Source organism: Pipra filicauda, unplaced genomic scaffold, assembly GCF_003945595.2.
Source record: "Pipra filicauda isolate LSUMZ 115617 unplaced genomic scaffold, ASM394559v2 scaffold78_size3787270_pilon, whole genome shotgun sequence".
Taxonomy (NCBI): domain Eukaryota; kingdom Metazoa; phylum Chordata; class Aves; order Passeriformes; family Pipridae; genus Pipra; species Pipra filicauda.
The window spans coordinates 186,590-205,484 of NW_024104964.1; the positions used below are offsets into that span (position 1 = coordinate 186,590).

The 18,895-nt window shown below is 51.9% G+C and overlaps 1 protein-coding gene across 1 annotated transcript; it reads right to left on the reverse strand.

Annotated features, from left to right (window-relative positions):
- Positions 1-5,051: 5,051 nt before the first annotated feature.
- ASB10 (ankyrin repeat and SOCS box containing 10) lies at positions 5,052-12,353 on the reverse strand. Its single transcript, XM_027730491.2, is given in 6 exon segments — positions 5,052-5,237; positions 5,478-5,591; positions 6,860-7,364; positions 7,883-8,150; positions 11,923-12,245; positions 12,247-12,353. Coding segments are annotated over 6 exon segments (1,503 nt in total).
- Between the last annotated feature and the right edge of the window lie 6,542 nt (positions 12,354-18,895).

Consider the following 18,895-nt stretch of genomic DNA (forward strand, 5'->3'; position numbering starts at 1 on the left):
CCAACTTCTCAAACTTTCTGACACCTCAACCCCGAAGCAGGATGCCCCAGCAGCAGAGAGGGCAGAGACCTGCAGGTGCTGGGCCCCAGCCCCAGGTGACTGTGTGCCACACACATTCTGCATAACGAAAACCAAGAACTCAGTGAATATTTCTGCTCTGCATTTGAAACAACAATGTGTAATATTCATATTTTACAGTGGTAATGAAATACTTTCTATTCCATCAGTAATTAAGGAAGATGCTAAACCGTGTAAGTAACAATTTTTATAATGTGCAGGAGAAGAGCTTGCATCCAAGAGTATTTAACTGGCTAATGAATTCACTAAACCATTTATTTTTTTCTTTATAACAAATCACGGCACACTGGGGAACTTAAGATTACTGGGGGGAAAAAATCCGATGTTTTGTCAGTATTTAAGTGTTCACATGGATATCCAGGAAACTACAGACCAGTTAGTTCAACATACATCTCTAGCCAATCACAGACAAGCAACCAAAGGATGTCCTGGGTAAATTAGCAAAAGCTAGAATCCAATTTAACCTAATTCAAAAAAGGTACTTTCAAATGATTTTATGTAACTTTTTTGTAAGCCTTGAAGTTTGATACAGCTAATGAGAGACAGAGTATGCTTAGATTCCTCTAAGTCATTTGACTTAGTTCTGCAGGACATTCTAATATGAAAAATTAGCTGTATGCTGCAGGCAGTGGGCTCAGCATTAAGAGATCCAAAAGAAGTGGGTGACTGAGAAGACTTATCCTACACAGCCATTTGACAGGTGTATTTCTAGCTCTATTCTCTTTGCATATCAACGTTACAAGTTGTTAGCAATCAGTGAGAAATAAAGAACAGTTGCTGATAAAATTACTGGAGTGGATAAAAATGAATTGTTGGGATGGTAAAAGTAATATGTGGCACTTACTCAAGACGACCTGATCTTGGTTGCTGGAAACACCAGGTACATGAACAGGCTGATTTGTGCCTCCAAGTATAAGGTGCAACATACAGGAAAGAAGAATGGGGCTTCACTTTAAATCAAGGACAGCATCCCCCACAGTAATGAGTCTGAAAAACATTAAAGGTTGTGACGTGCCACCTGAGCACAGACAACACTGAATTCAGGGCAGCGCTGCCCAGGCCTCCTCTGGGGCTCTGCAAATGGTCAAGTGATGTCAAATACAAATCCAAGGCTCCTGAGCATTCGTGTGGATCTCACATCCACAACAGAACAACCCTTAGACAATCACAGCCAAACCCCCTTTTGAGTGCTGTGCGCAGCTGTCCTCCCTCCATCTCCAAAGGATGCACTGGGACCAGTAACAGCCCAGGGAAAGCCTGTGGGTGTAGTAGGGGCTGGGTGACAGCTTCCACACAGGAACAGCACAGCTGAATAGAATTCCAGCCTGAGTAAGGAGAGAAGGGGCAGGGATCTGTATAGTTCTGAATAATATGATGAAGAGGAACAGACAATAGGTACCCATATATTCTTGGAAAACAAGAGTTAAAGGGCATCAAATGAAACACAACGGTAACAGCAGAAAGATAAATAAAAGTAGGTGATCAACACACTGTGCAATTCAGCTCTCCTTGCCACAAGGACATCAGAATGCTCAAACATACACAGGTCCAAAAAGTGACCGTTCAAATTTCTGGCAGAAAAACCAAATCTCTCCACAACCAATAAATACAAAGCTGCCTTTTTGACTCAAAAGTAACTACAATGTAGATTACAAGTGTAGGGTGGGGACGGACATGCTGGGGAAGAGCTTTTCTCTACTTGCTTTGTCTGTTGTCCTTCTGTAAATACCACTATGGTTTACTAGTCTGCTCCTGTTATGGCCTGCCACTCTCTTTCCCAAGGAACAGGAAAGATCAAGTAAGAGTCAAGCAGGTGCTCGAGGTTGGGAAGCTGCAGGGAGGTGCTGATTCTGCTGATCTCCCAGGAGAGGGTACCAGGGATGGGCAGTGCTTTGGCTCCACAGGGAGGGTCAGAGCAGGATCCAGGGGCTGCAGCTGGGCTGGGATTGAAACTTCTATCTAGAACTGTGATGATGTTTTACCCCTCAGATGGTTGCACTGAGACTGCAGTGATGGACTTGCACCTTTCCAGCAGTCCTGAGAGTGCCTCTTGCCATGACAAACCCAGCTGGATGCTGAAGCAGGAGCAGTAGCCTGTGTCTAAGACACATTCCCAGCAAATCCAGCAGCTTCCTGTGCCTGCGGCAGCTGGTAAAAACACACCAGAACCACACGCCCCTGTGCTAACAATGCCTCATGCTCGCTGTCCTCAGTGGAGGCCACAACCTTCCCACTCAGGATGGTTCCACTTCTCTGGCAAAACTGTCCGAGCGAGTACACCCAATGCTGCATTAGGAATTTCCCATTCTGACACCTGAGAAAATAGCAGAGCCTGTTAAATTGCCAGAATGTGCTCTGGGCCATTAAACCTTTTTAAGTCTCTTCTTGTAAATGTTTTTGAAAATCAATTGCTAATAAATTAGCATAACTGAGTTAAACTTGGAGCATTTGCTCTTAGTCCGCTCTTAGCTCAAACCTTTCTGCTTGTTTCAGCTTGAAAAAAGTGCTAAAGCTTTTCTGGTGGGTTGATTGGAATTGGTTTGTTTTTTTTTTCCCCCAGTAATCCTGGTCCCTCTGTAAAAGGTTCTCCCCTTTTCCTACCAGCCTCACATTCCTTGAAGTTATCCCGTGGTACCACGAACAGTGAACTCACGCCCTTTCAGTTTCAGGGGGAACACAGACAAAATTCAGTCTGTGCAGATTGTGCCCAGGGATGGCTTGTCCCTCTCTCAGCCCTCTGACCTCAGCCCTCCCACGCACACTGGGACACCCTGCCTGCAAACCCGGTGGCTCTGAGAAGAGCCCTGGAAATGCACCTGCAGCCTCACACGGGTCCTTCACTGCAGCAGGTGCCCATCTGGGCCGTAACACCTTCATCCAAGGAGGACTGGGATGTGCCAGGAGCTGACCAGCCTGCTTGTGCAGGAGCTCCCTGTGCCCTCGTGTGTGCAGAAACCAAACCCTGCGGGTTCTCCTCTTCCCACTGGAGCTGTCCTCATCACCCAGTGCAGAGCAGCCTCAGGACTGGCAAAAGCAGCCAGCCAGACCCCAGGAATGCCTGTAAGCTTAACAGCTGCAAGTTAACAACTACAAAATAAAGCAAACCATTAAATTCAACCTTTTCCTCTCCTTAAGGTGATATTATTTTAGTGCCTGAGCATGCTTTACTGATCACAGGCGTAGGGACAGTGCTGGAGAGAAGGACCGTACACCTGCCACATGTGCTGCTCTGCATTCTGCCTTCAGACTGGGACACTGGGTCAGGCTAAGGCAATTCCAGACTCTGCTGCCACCAAAAGGAACAGGCCCTCCTTTTTCTGCTCCTTGTCCAGCCACAGACATTATCTGGCTAAAAATGAACTCTCTAAAGTGCTGATTAGACTTTGGGAACAAGACCACTGGACCTGATCCTATAAACAAATCACCTGAGCAGACAAGCCAGCTCAGCCAGAGGAAGGAGGTGACTTCAGGCTGGGTTCCTGCACTGGTTTGAGGGAAATGCACTTACTGGTCTGTGGTGAGAGGGTGGGCCATTATCACAGTATTTTAAAAGCTTTGGCTCCCCTGCTTGCTTCATCCCATCGTGGTTTGTCACATCGAGCCAACACCTTATCTCTCTGCCCCTGGATGCCATAAAACACATCGTTAAACCTTTTTGAGATATACTACTGCAGTAGTACCTACACACAGGCAGCCACAACTGCTTTCCCAACACCTTTTGTGTGCTTGTACCATGTAGACACATCCCTCTTGTATCCTGTTAGCATTCCTGCTGTGGTGCATCAGGAATGGCATGACGAACTTCGTGGAGGGATTTTGGGCTCACCACCTCAGAGCAGTAGGGCCTTGGCTGTGTAAGGTGACAATAACTGGGGGCACAGAGCTACACCCCATGTCCCCACAGAGGCAGGAACAGACACCAGCATTGGGTCTGTCAAACCCCTTCACCCTCAGAGCTGTACATTCCAGTGTCCTGGCACTGATGTGGCCACAAACAGAGGCCTTGCAGGACAAGTGCAGTGAGAGGAGGGACCCTCAGTGCTGCTCTGGGTACCTGTGCCAGCCACAGCAGTTCAGGTACTCCTTGAGGCAGAAGCAGAAATGGAGTTCACTCTCAGCAGATCTTTAAAGAGTAGCTGGTACTTTGCTTTCTTTACAACTGTGTCCCTTTACCTTGTCTGGAGTGTGGTGCAACCCAGGCAGCAGCACACGGTCCCATATGGTGCTCAGGGGTGGCTGCTCTGTGCCCAGGAGACCAGAGTTCTCAGGGAACGTTCCTCCTCACCCTGCAGTCGGGTCCTCAGTGCTGCACAAGCACTGCTGTCCTGACCCAAGCTGCTAAACCAGGTAACCCAGACAAAGTACCTCCACGAAAAGGGGTTGTTTGGGACCCGCAGCTCCACACCCACCACACATTTCCCTCTGACAAGCAGGTTCACAGGTCCAAAAGCGCACATGACACCACCCGTGGCACAGCACATGCGTGAGCTCTGTCAGGACAGTCTTCAAGGCAAGGCAGAAGTTGTACCCAGGTAGGTACAACTGTACCTTTGGGTACAGATTGTAAACAACTCGACTAAAGACAGGATCCCAACAACTGCCCAAGGCACCAGAGCTGCCTGGTAAAGGTTAGAGTTTTTAGATTTGGGATAGGGAGACTTATATCCTACAACTAAGCCTATGATCCATGCGGTGCACTTGCTCCTAGTCCCACAAAATGCCCTAATCCCCATATCCTCATTTTCTTATTCTGGAGTCTGTCCTGAGTAATATAGACAAACAGAATGCTCCAAAACAGGTGCATGAGGCAGAGCACAAGACTGACTGGGACACAGTGACAGGCATGGCACAGAGGGTTGATGTGGCCTGGCAGGAGGGGGTGAGGGGAAGGGGATAGCTGGGAAGGCACCGATTGCATCAGTGGGGATGGAACATCTTCGCAGAAAAGCACAGCGAGACTGGAATCACAGCCCTTAGTAGAGAACATCCTCGAAGCCGAGCAGCAGGAACTGGTGCAGGGCACTTGGCAGGTGCAGCTGGGACAGGACCAGAAGCAGCCGGCCCTCCAGGAGGGTCCTGAGGGTGCAGCGAGCCAGGTGCTGCAAGGAGCGAGGTCTGTGCTCCAGGGAGAAGAGAGACTGGTAGAAGAGTGGGTATTTCTACAGAGGGAAGAGAGGACCACAGGCAGAAAAAACTGAAGATATCATCCTGGTAGCAGAGGTAGAACCAGACACCCATTTGCCTTACTCACTGCTGTGCATCCTCCCTGTCCCCAACAGTGCCATCCCTGTGTCCTGCAATTTCCTGCCCACCCGCACCAGCCCCAGTTGACCCTGCGCCCCCACCTTCAGATCCTGGACGTGTGTTCTCCAGCCAACAGCAGGCTCTTGTTCCCTCACCTGTACGACCTCCACCGGAACTGCTTCCACCCAGTCCTCAGAGACGCGCACGTGGGTGTAGCTGTTCACCAGGGCCTCGATGACGCGTGGGCAGGTGTGGCAGTACCGCAGCACCTGCCAGGGAGAGAGCAGGTGAACACCATCAGGTAAGGTCCTGCAGGCCCCACTGTCACCTCCTAGAATGCTGCTCAAACCCAGACGTGGTAAATCTGGGGAACTCGCATCCTTCCCTCGTGCCAACCCAGGAGAGCAAAGCAGGCACGAAGCTCCAGAGCATCCCTCCTGTGAAGAGGGTGACTGAGCCATCACCCAACATGCATAGCACAGCTGCTTTCAGCACAACTGGGTCCCCACAGCCTCTCCTCAGACACAGAGACCAGTGCATGCGACTAGGATGATGATCTCAATCAGCCTCACTGCTGCAATTAGCTTGTAAGCACCAATGCTCTGCTGTACACCAGGCTCCTTTCTTCATGTTTTGGTGGTTGAAGCATGAGCCATTCTGAGTCAGGGACTGACACCTGTTTTATGAGCAGCCAGACCATGGTACTCTGTGCCTCCGTTGAGGGCTGCACTTGGGTCTCAGGAATACAGGATTGTGCCTGTTTGGCACAGGGCTGCAGAGACATCCCGTCCCCATGTCCTAAGCAGTGTTGTGCCCATGCCAGAGGCTGCACAGAGCTGCAGAAGACATCACACTTACTTGTACAATGTGTCTCTGGTGTGTCCCATGTCCATGCAGGTACAGGTGACACACTGACTCTGCGTACCTCACAGCAGTGCAGCCTTTGAGCACAGCCCACCCAGGCACAGTCGAACAGAGACAGATCCCCCAGCTCTGGGCTCCCGCTCCCCACGGCCCTGGCCAGCAGTAGCTGTCAGAGTCTATTCTGGCTGTACCAGTGATCCTCATTATCTGGCGTTAATAGGAGATTAATTAGTGTTAATTGTTGATTTTCCTGTATTTTCCCAAAGGGGAGAGCAATCTGCTGATCTCCGGGCTGGGTAATTATTGCACTGCTCAGGAATTAAGACAGGAAATTAACCCTTTATCTGCTGGTGTCTCCCAGAGACAGCAGGAGCTGGAGGGTGTGCCCCTGAGAGGAAATACCTCCAGAGGAAAAGGGCCAACACTTTCCAGAGCAAGTGATTATGGAAACCAGGTGAGTACTGTCCACACAGTTTAGCAGACAGAAGCAGGAGAGTCCTACAGGAGAAGTCATCAGGGATTCCCATACCAGAAATGACAGTTCTCTCTCCCCAGTCCCTGGGCAGAGCAAGCAGGACAGCAAGCAGGCTGCGATGGAAGGAACCCCGCTGTGACCCTCGCTCACACTGGGGCCCTGATGTCCACAGCCTTCCCCTCCCGCCAGTCTCCGCACCTTAAGGAGGGAGCCCGGCCAGATGCGGACAGCGCCGTGGTTGAGCAGGGCTCGCACCATGAGCTCCGGGCGATGCTGCAGTTTGTAAGCAGCTACTTGCAGGATATTGTGCAGGGCCGTGTTGCCGCCGTAGTTCATGACATTGACGTTTGCACCCCAGGCCAGCAGTAGCTCTGTGATTTGAGCGTTAGCATTCTTGCAGGCCAGGTGAAGCGGGTGCTGCCTGTCCCGATCGGCAGCGTTGATGCTGGCACCACTCTCCACCAGCAGCTGGCACACCCGGTAGTAGCGGTCCATGTCATGGGGCTCATGGTGCTGAGCACAGGCAGCGTTCAGTGGTGTTTGTCCCTCCTCATTCTTTGCCTCCAGCTCTGCCCCGTGGCGCAGCAGCAGCTGGACGTGCTCTGCCAGGCCGTGCCGTGCTGCCACATGCAGGGCTGTGTCATCCTCCTCCTCTGTCCGACTGTTGGCACTGGCACCATGCTGCAGCAGCAGCCGGACACACCTGCGTGGACCAAGGTGACTTGATGACCTACTCATCTCCATCTCCCATCCTACCTCCAAGCCCCCACACCTGTACCATTCCACAGCTTTCACTTGTCCCAAGAGTGAAAAATCCCTGCTCCTCATGCCCTGGAGCAGCAGTTTTAAGCCATGATGACCGGTGAGCAGAGATACTGTTGCCTAATCCAAGCTAACTCCTGCACAGAAGTCTTAAAGTGTTGTCCCACTTGGCACCTGCTCATCTGCCCACTGGATCTGTATGGGAATGCCCTGAGTCACACAATGTGATCATTGGCTCTCGGTGGACGGCCAGAGAGCAGCACCTGGCTCAGCTGTGTCAGCTAAGGACTTGAGCTTGCAGTCACCTGTATGACCTCAGAGGTGATCCTGGCCCAGGAACAGGCACCAAGGCCGTCTCATTCAGCTGCACCCACCAGCAGGGATGAGCAGGGGCCCCTCCTACATGGGCTGAGACTCGAGGGGGAGGAGGGCCAGCTGTGCCCCCAGGGCAGAACTCACTCAGTGGAGTCTGGGCTCTTGCAGAGGTGCAGGGGCCTGTAGCCATCCTCGGAGACAGCCTCGGGGTCGGCTCCGGAGCCCAGCAGCAGGCGCACGCAGTCGGTGCTGGCGGCTGCACAAGCCTCGTGCAGGGCCGTCTTGCCCCCCGGGGCAAAGTCGACGGCAGCGCCCCGGAGCAGCAGGAGCCGCAGGCAGTCGGTGTAGCCCCGGCTGGCCGTGATGTGCAGGGGTGTGGTGAGCTCCTGCTCATAGCTCAGAGACCACAGTCCTGCAAGGAAAGAGAGGTCAGGGAGCCACATCCAGCCACAGTACACGAAGACCTGCCCTTTCCCACAGGGTACCTGATGTATGTCCCCCCTAAGAGACGGGTTTCTCCTCAAAGTCCCTTCCCTGCAAGGCCTCTGTATTTGGAGTGACCAGCCGAAGGCAGAGATCTGTGGAAGGCTCTCAGGCTGCACAGCCCTGCTGACATGGAGCTCCAGGGAGCAGGAGCCCAGGGCAGAGGCTGTTCCCAGGCAGTGTACTCCTCACCTGCAGCCCAGGTGGGCACATGGGGTTTCTGTTGTCAGAAGCACGGTGGAAGAAGGGCCTGGGGCACTGTTGGGGCTGAAGGCAGTGAGGTGGCTGGGATGAGCACCATGCATGAAGCATCACAAACACAAGGAACCAGGCAGTAAAACAGAGAGGTGTCAGAGCCAGCTGCCATGCACACAGAAGATTCAGCTGAGCCCTGATGAGGGTGCAGACAGCAAGATTCAGCAGAGATGGACATCTAGGGCCCGGGAGAGCAAGGGGCTGAAACGGATCAGCTCTCAAAGATGCTGACCCAACTGGAACCATTGCTGAGCTGGAAAACAGCCTGCAGATGCTACAGGAAAAGGGCTCCTTAACCCAGACTTCTGGCTGCCCACCCAGGCTGGGCTGGAGGACATGGCCCAAACTGCACAGCATGTTCAGCGCTACATCCTCTCAGCTCCTTCTTACAGAAGCAGCATGTGGTCAACTGTGTTTCCCAGGTCCAGGTTTAAGCTGAACCATCTGGAGGGCCTAACACAGGGCTGTGACCATCCTTTGTCCAGCACAACAACAGGACCCAGCAGCCCAGCACACACACAGAGCACAGGCACACAGAGCTTGGCTGCAGGGCTAGTCACAGAGATTGACTCCCCTTTGCCCCGTGGGGAACCCAAGCAGTTCCCAAGCCCTTACACAACTCCTGTGAGAGGGGCCAGGTTTCCTGGGTGCACCCCGTGCTTCAGACACACATGCACACTTTCAAAAGATCCACAGGAGAACCTGACCACATCCCCGTGCTCTCACTTCCCTTTGCACTCCTCCATAACCCAAGCAGCTCCTGTAACACACAATTCCAACAACAGCAATGTCCCACAGCTCATGCCAGAGGCTGAGCCCCACTGCCCCCACATACTCAGCCCACGGGGGTTGAACCGGTAGTTCTTCCACTCTTCCAGATCACTGGTGTCAAACACAGCACTGGGGCTCAGGTTGTTCTGAGGGTTGCTGAGGATCTCGGCCACAATCTCCTGATCCCCAGTCAACAGGGCCTCCCAGTACACCTGGGCAGGGCCAGCTACCCGCCGCGTGCGGATGGGCTCCCGGCTCTCATCTCCCCTGCCTGTGATGCTGCCCATGACAAGCACCCTGACCCTTCTCAGAGACCAGGGCAGGACCTGCTGGTGCACCCCAGCCAGGCTCCGAGCCTGTGGGCACAGCCCCACCAGCACCCTGTGTTCTGGTCGAGGGGCTGCCTGCCTGCCCAGGGTGCTCCGCAGGGAGGGGGGACATGTCACACCCCTCTTTGGCACTGGTTGGGCACAGCTCAGGTCTCAGCTAATCTATTCTGGGAAACCTTGTGACCAAACACAGGCCAAGAGGCCGATAAAGGCTCTCTGCTCACACAGCAGTACCTCTGCAGTGCCCCACCGTGAAGAGAAAGCCCCAAGCAGGGCAGGGGGACCTGAAGGGTAGAAATGGGGACAGGACATCACTAAGACAGCAGAGAGGGAAGTTGTCTCATGCTCAACCAGTCTGCTGTCATCCAGTGCTGCCCAGACCACAACAGCACAACCCCATCAGTCCTCTGCTCTGTGCACATCTCCACGCCCTCACCCACCCTTCTGTTCCATGCATAACTCCTTGCCTTCGCCCACCCCTCTGCTCCATGCACATCTCCAGCACTGCACACCCACTTCCCAGTTCCACCTGAGCTCTTGGCACTAGTCAGGTTTTTAAACAAGCCATAGGACAGCTCCTTATAATCAAAACCAAAGGAGAGATAGAAATAGTCACGAGAATCAGAAATATTGAAGGTAATTATCCTTTAGACTCCTTTCTTCTTTTCCTTGATATCCAGCTTTGCAGAGAGCCCCTGCATGACTTCAGTGCTCCCTTTCCATCCTTGGGCACTCTACCCACTCGAGGTTGCTCACTGCTGGCATGTCACCTGAGATGGAGTTTTCTTCTGGCCCCACTTGGCTGCACACACCCACTCTGCCCACTGAACAGCGTGCATTGCTAACTCACTGTGTGTTTTGTTGACAATGTGTGTTCTAGAGAACACATCAAACTGCATGGAAGGCTACTAAGTGTTCCGTTTAATTTTGTCATAGAACTACTTAGATCATGCAGCTAAACACAAGTTAAGTGACCCCAATAGACCACCAAGCAAAAATTACCAGGGGACCAGAGCAGAGTGTAAGACAGGGAACTTTACCCTTCTCAGTAATGAAAATAAATGAGTAAGTTCTATACTGACAGTCTCCAGCTCATTCTATCTCAGCATTCACCCTCACTAACTAAAATGCTGCCTGTGAAAGGGTAAAAAGAGGGAAGCATCTGGCAGATGTTCTCACCTGATGGAACCCTATATTTCTCCAAAGATAGAAGCAGACATCTCAGAAAAGCTTGAGGTTCCCAGTCACCCACCAGGGAGGCAGAAAGCTGTATCAGTTAACATCAGTGACACTAGACAGTTTACACTTCCTCTGGGCTTTTTAAAATATCAACAGGGGTGACTTGGGAAAGACCAGGTCACTAGAACCTAATGTTAAAGTCATTGGCTGGGTCAGTTTTAAGAATCTGAGCCTACAGACCAGTGAGATACAGAGCCAAGCCTCAGGTAACACAAAGGTTTATTTTGGTTTTTGTACTACATCCCCAGCTGATAAATTTGACAGCACATTTTCGTTCTGTGCTTGATGAATTTGGTTGGATTTTTCACATCTTGGTGATAAGAACAATTTCTGTGCAAGATCGTTTTACATCATCTGTTCCGTTTTCTCTGGTGCAAGACAGTTATGACCCCTCCACACCTGACACTCCTAAATTCTGGGAGTCTGCCTGTACCATGTCACTAACAGACAGCAGGAAGGACAGAGGAATGTCCAGGCTGCTCAGTACACCTCTCCCTTGAACACATCAGCTGCCCTGCTTGCTGAGAAACTCATAGATGACATCAATGAGGAGGGAAGTAAAAGGGACCACAGAATGTGGAAGCATGCGTGGTAGCCACAAGATGTGCCTGGGCAAGGTACAGTGAGGTACAGATGGGAGGAAACACCAAGGATGATCAGGTCCTACCTTCTGTCACTCAGGACAAGCTTGCTTCCACCATCTTTCTGCCAGGCTGGATTTCTGCTCCCCTTGTGAAATCCATCTCATGGAACAGAACAGCTTTCTGACACCTTCTCACTCAGGCACTCTCTCCATCTCACACATTTACCATCTATCCCAGCAGTCTCTATCCAGACAATCCTGATGATGTGCCCCACTGACAGCCCTTCCAGGGGCCCTATTCTCACCATTTCCTCATAGGTCTGTCACTGGCCATCTTTAACAAGCCTGCTTCCATTTGTTCTACAGCCTTGGAATCCTCCTTCCTCATCCAAAAGCCATTCTTCCCAAATACCTGTTCCACCACCAGGGATTCCTCTCAACACTTTTCTGAGGAGCCCATGCCCTTTCTCTGGGCCACATCCTGGGCACTTTCTGTTCCCCGTGTCCCAGCCCCACACACCCACCACGTTTCCTGCTAGTCCAGCGCAGCACATCACCCCTGGTCTCAATGACGAGATTGATGGCTGCGCTCTTGGTGAAGTACTTCTGCACCGTGTCCAGGTCTCCAGTGAAGAGCGCGTTCTGGACCAGCAGATCCCGGCACTCCAGTGGCTCCAGGCGGCTGTGCTGGCAGCCCTGGCCATCGGGGCTCAGGCTGTGCTCGCTGCGGTGGCACCGGGACCTCGCACGGGGAGGATACTTCCAGTGATCCGGCTGCAGCAAGTGCTGCGTGGCAGAGCTGAGGGGGAAGGTGCAGTCCATCATGGGGAACAAACTGGACAACTCAGCCACACAGTAAACAAGCTGCTGCAGGAAAGAGCCTTTGTCCAAGGGTTTGACCTTTGCAGGTTGCTCCTGGGTTCCAGCTCCCCAGCGTCCCGCCAGATTCAGGCATAGGCCTGACTCACCCAGTATAAATAGTCCAGCTTGGCAGCTCCTCATCACCACCTCCCTTATTTTCAGCTGCTGGGTGCAATCACCAGCACAGAGTAGGCACAGATTAGGTAGCAGGCAGCCTGGAATCACTGTCTATGTGCTCATTTGCTCTGCCAAGTCCCTGCTCTGCTCTGTGCTACTGCAAGAAAGGAACAGATGAGGGGGGACAACCACAGAGCTTGGGAAAGATCTGGAGCAGACACAGTGTCAGAAGCCATAAGGGACTGAGGACAGAGCCCTTCCCTGAAACAACTCCACAGGGACAAAAAGACCCTCACAAGTCCCACATACTGCTCTGAGAACCAGTCCCTTCCCTGGGGCAGTGAGGCCCTGCCTCACCCCCTCCTTTGCTGCAGGACCTACCCAGGAGTCAGGCAGGGGCCCTCAGTGGGTCCTTTCTGTCCTGTTTCTAGAGCAAAACCAAAAAGCCAACAGGTCCAAGAGCTCCCAGACTGATGTAGGCACTAGGAATGAAAATGCCACTGGTAAGCATTTTCACACAAGTTCTGTCTCTCCCTCCAGACACAACCACAGCCCAGACACACCTAGAGAGACCTTCCCAGCCTCACTCATACTCACTTCAGCTTGCTCAGCACCCCACAGAACCCATGACAAGTATATTTGCACACACATGCCCAGGGCCCTTTTTTCTTCTGTCTACACACCAATCCTAAACCCTCTCCCCACGCAGTGGTCTGGTCCCCTTCTGCACACACAATGCCAAAACCAGAAACAGCTGTCCTGTCCCAAGACAGCAAAGTACAAAGCTAAGAGTTATTTGTTACCTTGATTTTTTTTTTTTCCTTTCTTGTGTTTCCCTCGTGCCTCCTTCCCTTCTGCTGTCTCTTGCACTGCCTGGAGCCACTCTTTATCCAGGGCTGTCTTCAGTTACCAGTCCTGCAGAGAAAGCAAACATGCAAGGGATAAAGCAGGCTGCAAAGGAGGGTCACAGCACAGAAGACAGAAGCAAGTCTCTGAACCTGCCTGTTCAAAGACTGCCAGGTCTCTGAACAAAGCAGAGAGCCCGTGAGAGGACACCGTGGCAGAAAGGAGAAAAGAGAGCACAACAAATAGCCAGTCTCCTCTGGCCAGGTGAGGGGCTCAGTACAACAGCCCTAACTTGGGGGACTTGGAGTACAGGAAGCCTGGATTCTCTTAGAGATGGGGAAAAAGAGAAACTAAGGACAACTCTTAGTTCCTCTTCAAACTACCTTTCCACCCCCTGCTGCTGCCACCACTGGAATAAAGCTGTCATGCTTCCCCCATACAGGAGTGTCCATTTACACACAGTGAGAGGCAGGACAAAGCAAATCTGCCCACAGAAGACAGACTTAGGGAGAGTATCTGGTTACTGGTAAAGTCACCTATGTAAACTACAAGCCTAAAGACGTAACACATGGCCCTGCCAGATTAGAAACTACCCAGGGAACCATGATTTTATGCAGATACTGGCTGGTCATATACACTAACATGATGTACTAAATACTGCCACCTTTAGAAGGCCCTGATGACACAGAGAGGGCCACTGGAGCCCATACTATGCAGTAGAACTGCATAGTTGAACTATGAGGTCTTCATTATCTACCTTAAGCATTAACAAACCCTGGTTTTGCTTCACTGTTAAACCTGCTGGAGTGAAGCCAAAAGCAAAGCATACACCTCTACAATACAGCAGATAAAATGAGCTAACCCAAAGAGCTTGTACCCTGAGCAAGAAGGGGGACTAGCAGCCAGATCCTGCTGATCTGCAAAAGGCAAATGCAGTAGCTGTGGCAGCTGCTGTGCTTTGGAGGAGCACAGAGTCCCTCCTGTAAGCAAAGGCAGCAGAGAGATCTCACAGAGCTTCAGACCAGGCTCCAAGGAAAGAATGATTAGACCATGTCTGATCCTCAGAACATCACTGAGCTCATGGACAACCAGAGCTATGAAACCTGGGGGCCAGGCTAGAGACCCTCTTGTGGGTAGGGAAAGGTCTTCAAACATTTCTCAGGTCTGCTCTTGCACAGCAGCACATGGTTGGAGTGGCAGCCACCCTCAGTTACATCCTCTCTGCTGCTCAGGACCAAATTGCTGTGGCAAAAAAAAAGCCATTCTGAAGAGTTTTTTGGGCTCGCTCACTTCTGACTCAAGCAAGGCAGCAGCTCCTGGAAGGGGCCCTGGCCAGGACAGCACACAGCAGGGATTGTGAATTGCATTATTGGAAATAATGGGTTTCCAACCCAGCTAGAGGGGATGTTTGAATATACAAGCTGACAGTCCACCTCTCTCTCACCTCCTTCCTAGATTATTACAAAATTCACTTTTTCCATTCCCCACACAGATTACTGCAGCAACTTTGCTAGCTGCAGTGTCAGAGGCCTTCACCAAAGCCAGAGTAGAAGAGCCTGAATGGGGACCACCAGCAGAGACTTTCCCAAGCAGTCAGTCCCAGGTGAGCCAGACCCAATTGTACCCACAGCCTTTCTCAATTACTTTCTCAATTACTTAAAAAAGCCTTACATTCCCACCTGTGGCACCTGAAACACTGGGCTCTTTTCCTGACCTTACTGCCTTCCTTGTGTGGCTTCTTGTCTTCCATTGCCACTCTGAGTATCTGTGGCTCCTCTCTCAACAGCTCACCATCAACCTGGAGAAAAGGTGACCTCAGCATAGCAAGCTCCTGGCTCACCTCTAACATTCCCCCGTTCTTCAGCTCCAGCCAGGAGCACTGTCCCTAAAGGCCACAGCACCTGTCAGTCACTCCCAGCCTAACTCCCACTTGCACAGGGACACAAGTTGCACAGAGCAGTGATAAGCTGAGTTTTATCCAGGAAGAAACAGCAATGAGCAGCTCTGCCCTCAAATCCTGGAAATGACTAAAGCCTTCCTATTGCCCTTCAGCATCTCCAAGCCAAACACCCACACAGATGCCAAGTAGGAAAGTCTACAGGGACAATGAGGATGCTGAGGGCCCACAGCCCTCAGGCAGAGACAGGGATGCCAGAGCCTTCCATTGCCTATCCAAAAAGCAGCCAGCCAGGCCACTGCACAAGAGGAATAGGTGTCAGAACACAACATGTCCTTAAGTATGGGGGGGCTTGATCCTCACTCCACTAATGCTTGGCCACAAGGCAGTGCCAAGAAAAACCACAGCTAGGACCCTGGCTAGAAGCAGCTGAGCATGATCAGGAGGGAGAAGACAAAGGGAGAAGACTGAATACTGCTCATACCACCAAAGCCAACAGGACAAGGATAAAGCAGTACCAGGAGCCTTGTCCTGCCACACAGGATTTCTACTTTGTGTGGCTTGGGAGGACAGCAGAGCATACCCACACAGCAGCAAGAGAGGAACAGAGATAGAGGGGCCACTCTCTTCCATCCAGCCACAAACCAGCACTCACAGGACCATTGCTGAAGCTGCTGCTCCCTCACACCTAGTCCCTCCAGTTCATGCAGCTTCCACAGACATTCAAGAGCCCAGGCTGGTCCTCAGCCTCAGATCCAGCCTGGGACAGGCACTGCAGCTCTTCCAGTGGTACTCAGAGCACAGCAGCTGAAAACCTTGGGGCTGCAGGGTCTGGAGTCTGCAGTGACAAATCTGAGGGCTCATCAGAAAGTGACACAGTTCTGCATGGAGCACAAGTGAAGGACAGGACGTCTGAGTGACAGTCCCATCATCAGGTGTGCCCCACACATCCCTGTCCTAAAGGGCAGCACCCAACTGCTGCAGCCCAGCTGTGCCCCTTCTCCTGCTGCAGAGGACTCCAGGCCTACCTTTTCAAACAAACATCTCCACAGAGCCAAGCCCAGCAGTCATGGTGGGGGAGAAGCACTCGGAGCCGGGGCGGTGTGGGGAGGGAGCAGCGCGTGTAAACGAGCCTGTAACGAGTTTGTAATATGCATGTGTGGCTCGGCCTGCGCAGCGTCATCACAATGGCACAGGCACTTTCCCGCCTCATTGCCTCCCAAATGGATTTTAAATATCATTCCGAGGACACAATTATTTAAAACGCTGAACTAAACACTCACTAATGGGAAAACGGCGTGTGGCCTGCAGCAGCCATTCCTCATGGGGCCACTCTGCCCGTGTCACCCTCTTCTCCAGCCCCACAGCCTGCATGGGGCCAAAGGGAAGTGTTCTCCTTGTCGGAGGCCAAGCAGCACACCACTGGTACCAATCATGGGACCAGCTCAACACAGATTGCTTACGTGAGAACACACCCTTTGACCCCATCCCACTGCCTCTGACCCCAGAGCAGCACTCAGCCTGGCCTGAGGGGCACCGCTAGTCAGCCCCTGGGGCTCTCCTGGCTGCAGCTCCACGTCAGGGAGCACCTCACCCCACTGCAGGTCTTTCAGTTTGCCCCAGTTCAGCAGCAGGTAATACAGGGCTGCACAGAGAGGACATGAGAACAGGGATGCCTCCTGACCCAAGTTATATGGCCCTGGAAGCCACAGTTACAACATAAGATTTACTTTCTCACTTAATTAACTTCTTCGTTCACGAAGCCTAGCCATGATAATTAACTTCTGAATACCTCCCTCACCCCCAGCATATTCCCAAGCAGGGGAGATGAAGGAAGCAGCATTATTGTTGGCTACATCCTAGACTCCAGAACAAACGGAGCACAAAGAGAGAAAAACAAAGAAACAAACTGTTTGCAGCAATCCTTGCTGTGGAGAACATAGATGGAGACACAACTCCAAGGATGCCATGGACCCTCAATCCCACTACAGTACAGGCAGCACTAGGGACGACAACCTCACGCAGCAGTGTGTGTACTCACAGGGGAGTGCCTGCCTGACCTTTGATCATCACTCATCTCCCTTCCTCCAGGCAGGGAGCCCAGGCCACCACGAGCTACCATTACTCAGGGACAACACCCTACCTCCGATTAAACAGGGAAGGGAAGGGCCACAGACCAGCACTGTCCCCACACACCAGCAGTTAAGGACAGAGAGGATGAGAGTCCCTTGCTGGAACTCTGGCTGTACATCAGGAGTTCATATTTTAACAGTTTTGGCATCACTAGAGCTATCCATCACTGGCTCATTTTCCTCTGAGTGCTGAACCGTTCTAGCCTCTGCTATTTGGAACAGTGTCTAATGATGCACCGGAGCAGCCACCTGGCAGCATGGTTGCCAAGGGACACAACATGGGGAAAGGAATACACGCAGGTCTGCATGCTGCTGCCAGCCTCCACTGCCCAAAAAGCTCCCTCCCCTCAAACCTGCTCCACTCATAACAGACCAGAGGGATGCTCTGCCTCATGGTCCTCCACCACGTGAGGGGAAGAGCATATGCTCTTAAGCCATTGCTCTCTTACAGAACGGAAAACAGAACATAGGCATTGATGATATTTTTATGAACAGTCATTCAGTTTGTCACACTCTAGTACTCTTTTTGAGAGGTTGAAGAGCGGACCAAGGCAAAAAAAAAAAAAAGCTTCTTCTAACCCATAGACATGCATAGCTCATTAAAAACACAGACAGGAGGCCAAGAACATGCAACATGACAGCACTGCAGTGTTACAGCACTAAAAAAGCCTCCCTGGGAGACTTGTGAGGACACAGGCAGATCTGGACAGAGACTCATATGGAGTAAGGCAGCCACAGGATACTTTGGAAAAGAGCCTGCACAGGCTCTGAGTTAAGCTTTGCTTTTATTGCAACTTGAGTGCTTCTGGGTCATTCTCACAGCAACCAGTATCCTGTGAATCCGTGCTGGATGGTAGAGTCTACCCCCTCCTCCCAAAACAACTTCATCCAGATCTCGCTGGATCCACTAGGACAAGGGCATGGAGCCACAACTCCAGTCTGGAAACAGCTGAGCTGAGGAGCAGTTCTCACCAAAGCTAATCTGTGCCAGCACAGAGTGATCCCTCAGGAAGACCATGAATGACATCCTGTGCAGGCATCCCAGAGCAGCTCCACGGGAATATACTGTGGGGAGACAAGCAGCAGGATCCCTGCATACCTAGAGATGAACCCACCTCCACATGGAAAATGGGAAAGGGACAGTCTGGGCAGGTTGAGTGCAGAACTCACCCATTCCAAGAGCAACCTCCTCCTTCTGCCTCTCAGTCTTGGTTCATCTGCACTACCTGTCTCCATCTGCAAGGAAATGCAGGGATCTAGTAAGAGGAATGTGAGGCCATTCACCAACTCCATTCTTCAAGCCTTCGGTGACAGGATAGGGGGCAGGTATGACATGAAGTAGGATGCACAAATTTAAGTATTGGAGAATCAAGCACTTGCACCATTAAAGCCTTACTCCTCGGGGGCTCGCTCAGTGCTAATGCTCCACCAGACACCTCCAGGGAACAGCTGCTCATCTCACCATAAATCGGCACCTTTCCTGGCTGGTTGTGTGGGTATCTGCCAAGAGAGCCAGGGTACCAGGGAGGGAAGTTGCACAGTCCACAGGCAGCCTGCTCCAAGCAGAGCAGCACAGGGATCCTTCCCATACTGCAGGAATGGATCTGAGATCAGGTAGTCAGACAGACCCATCTCCAGGTCAGG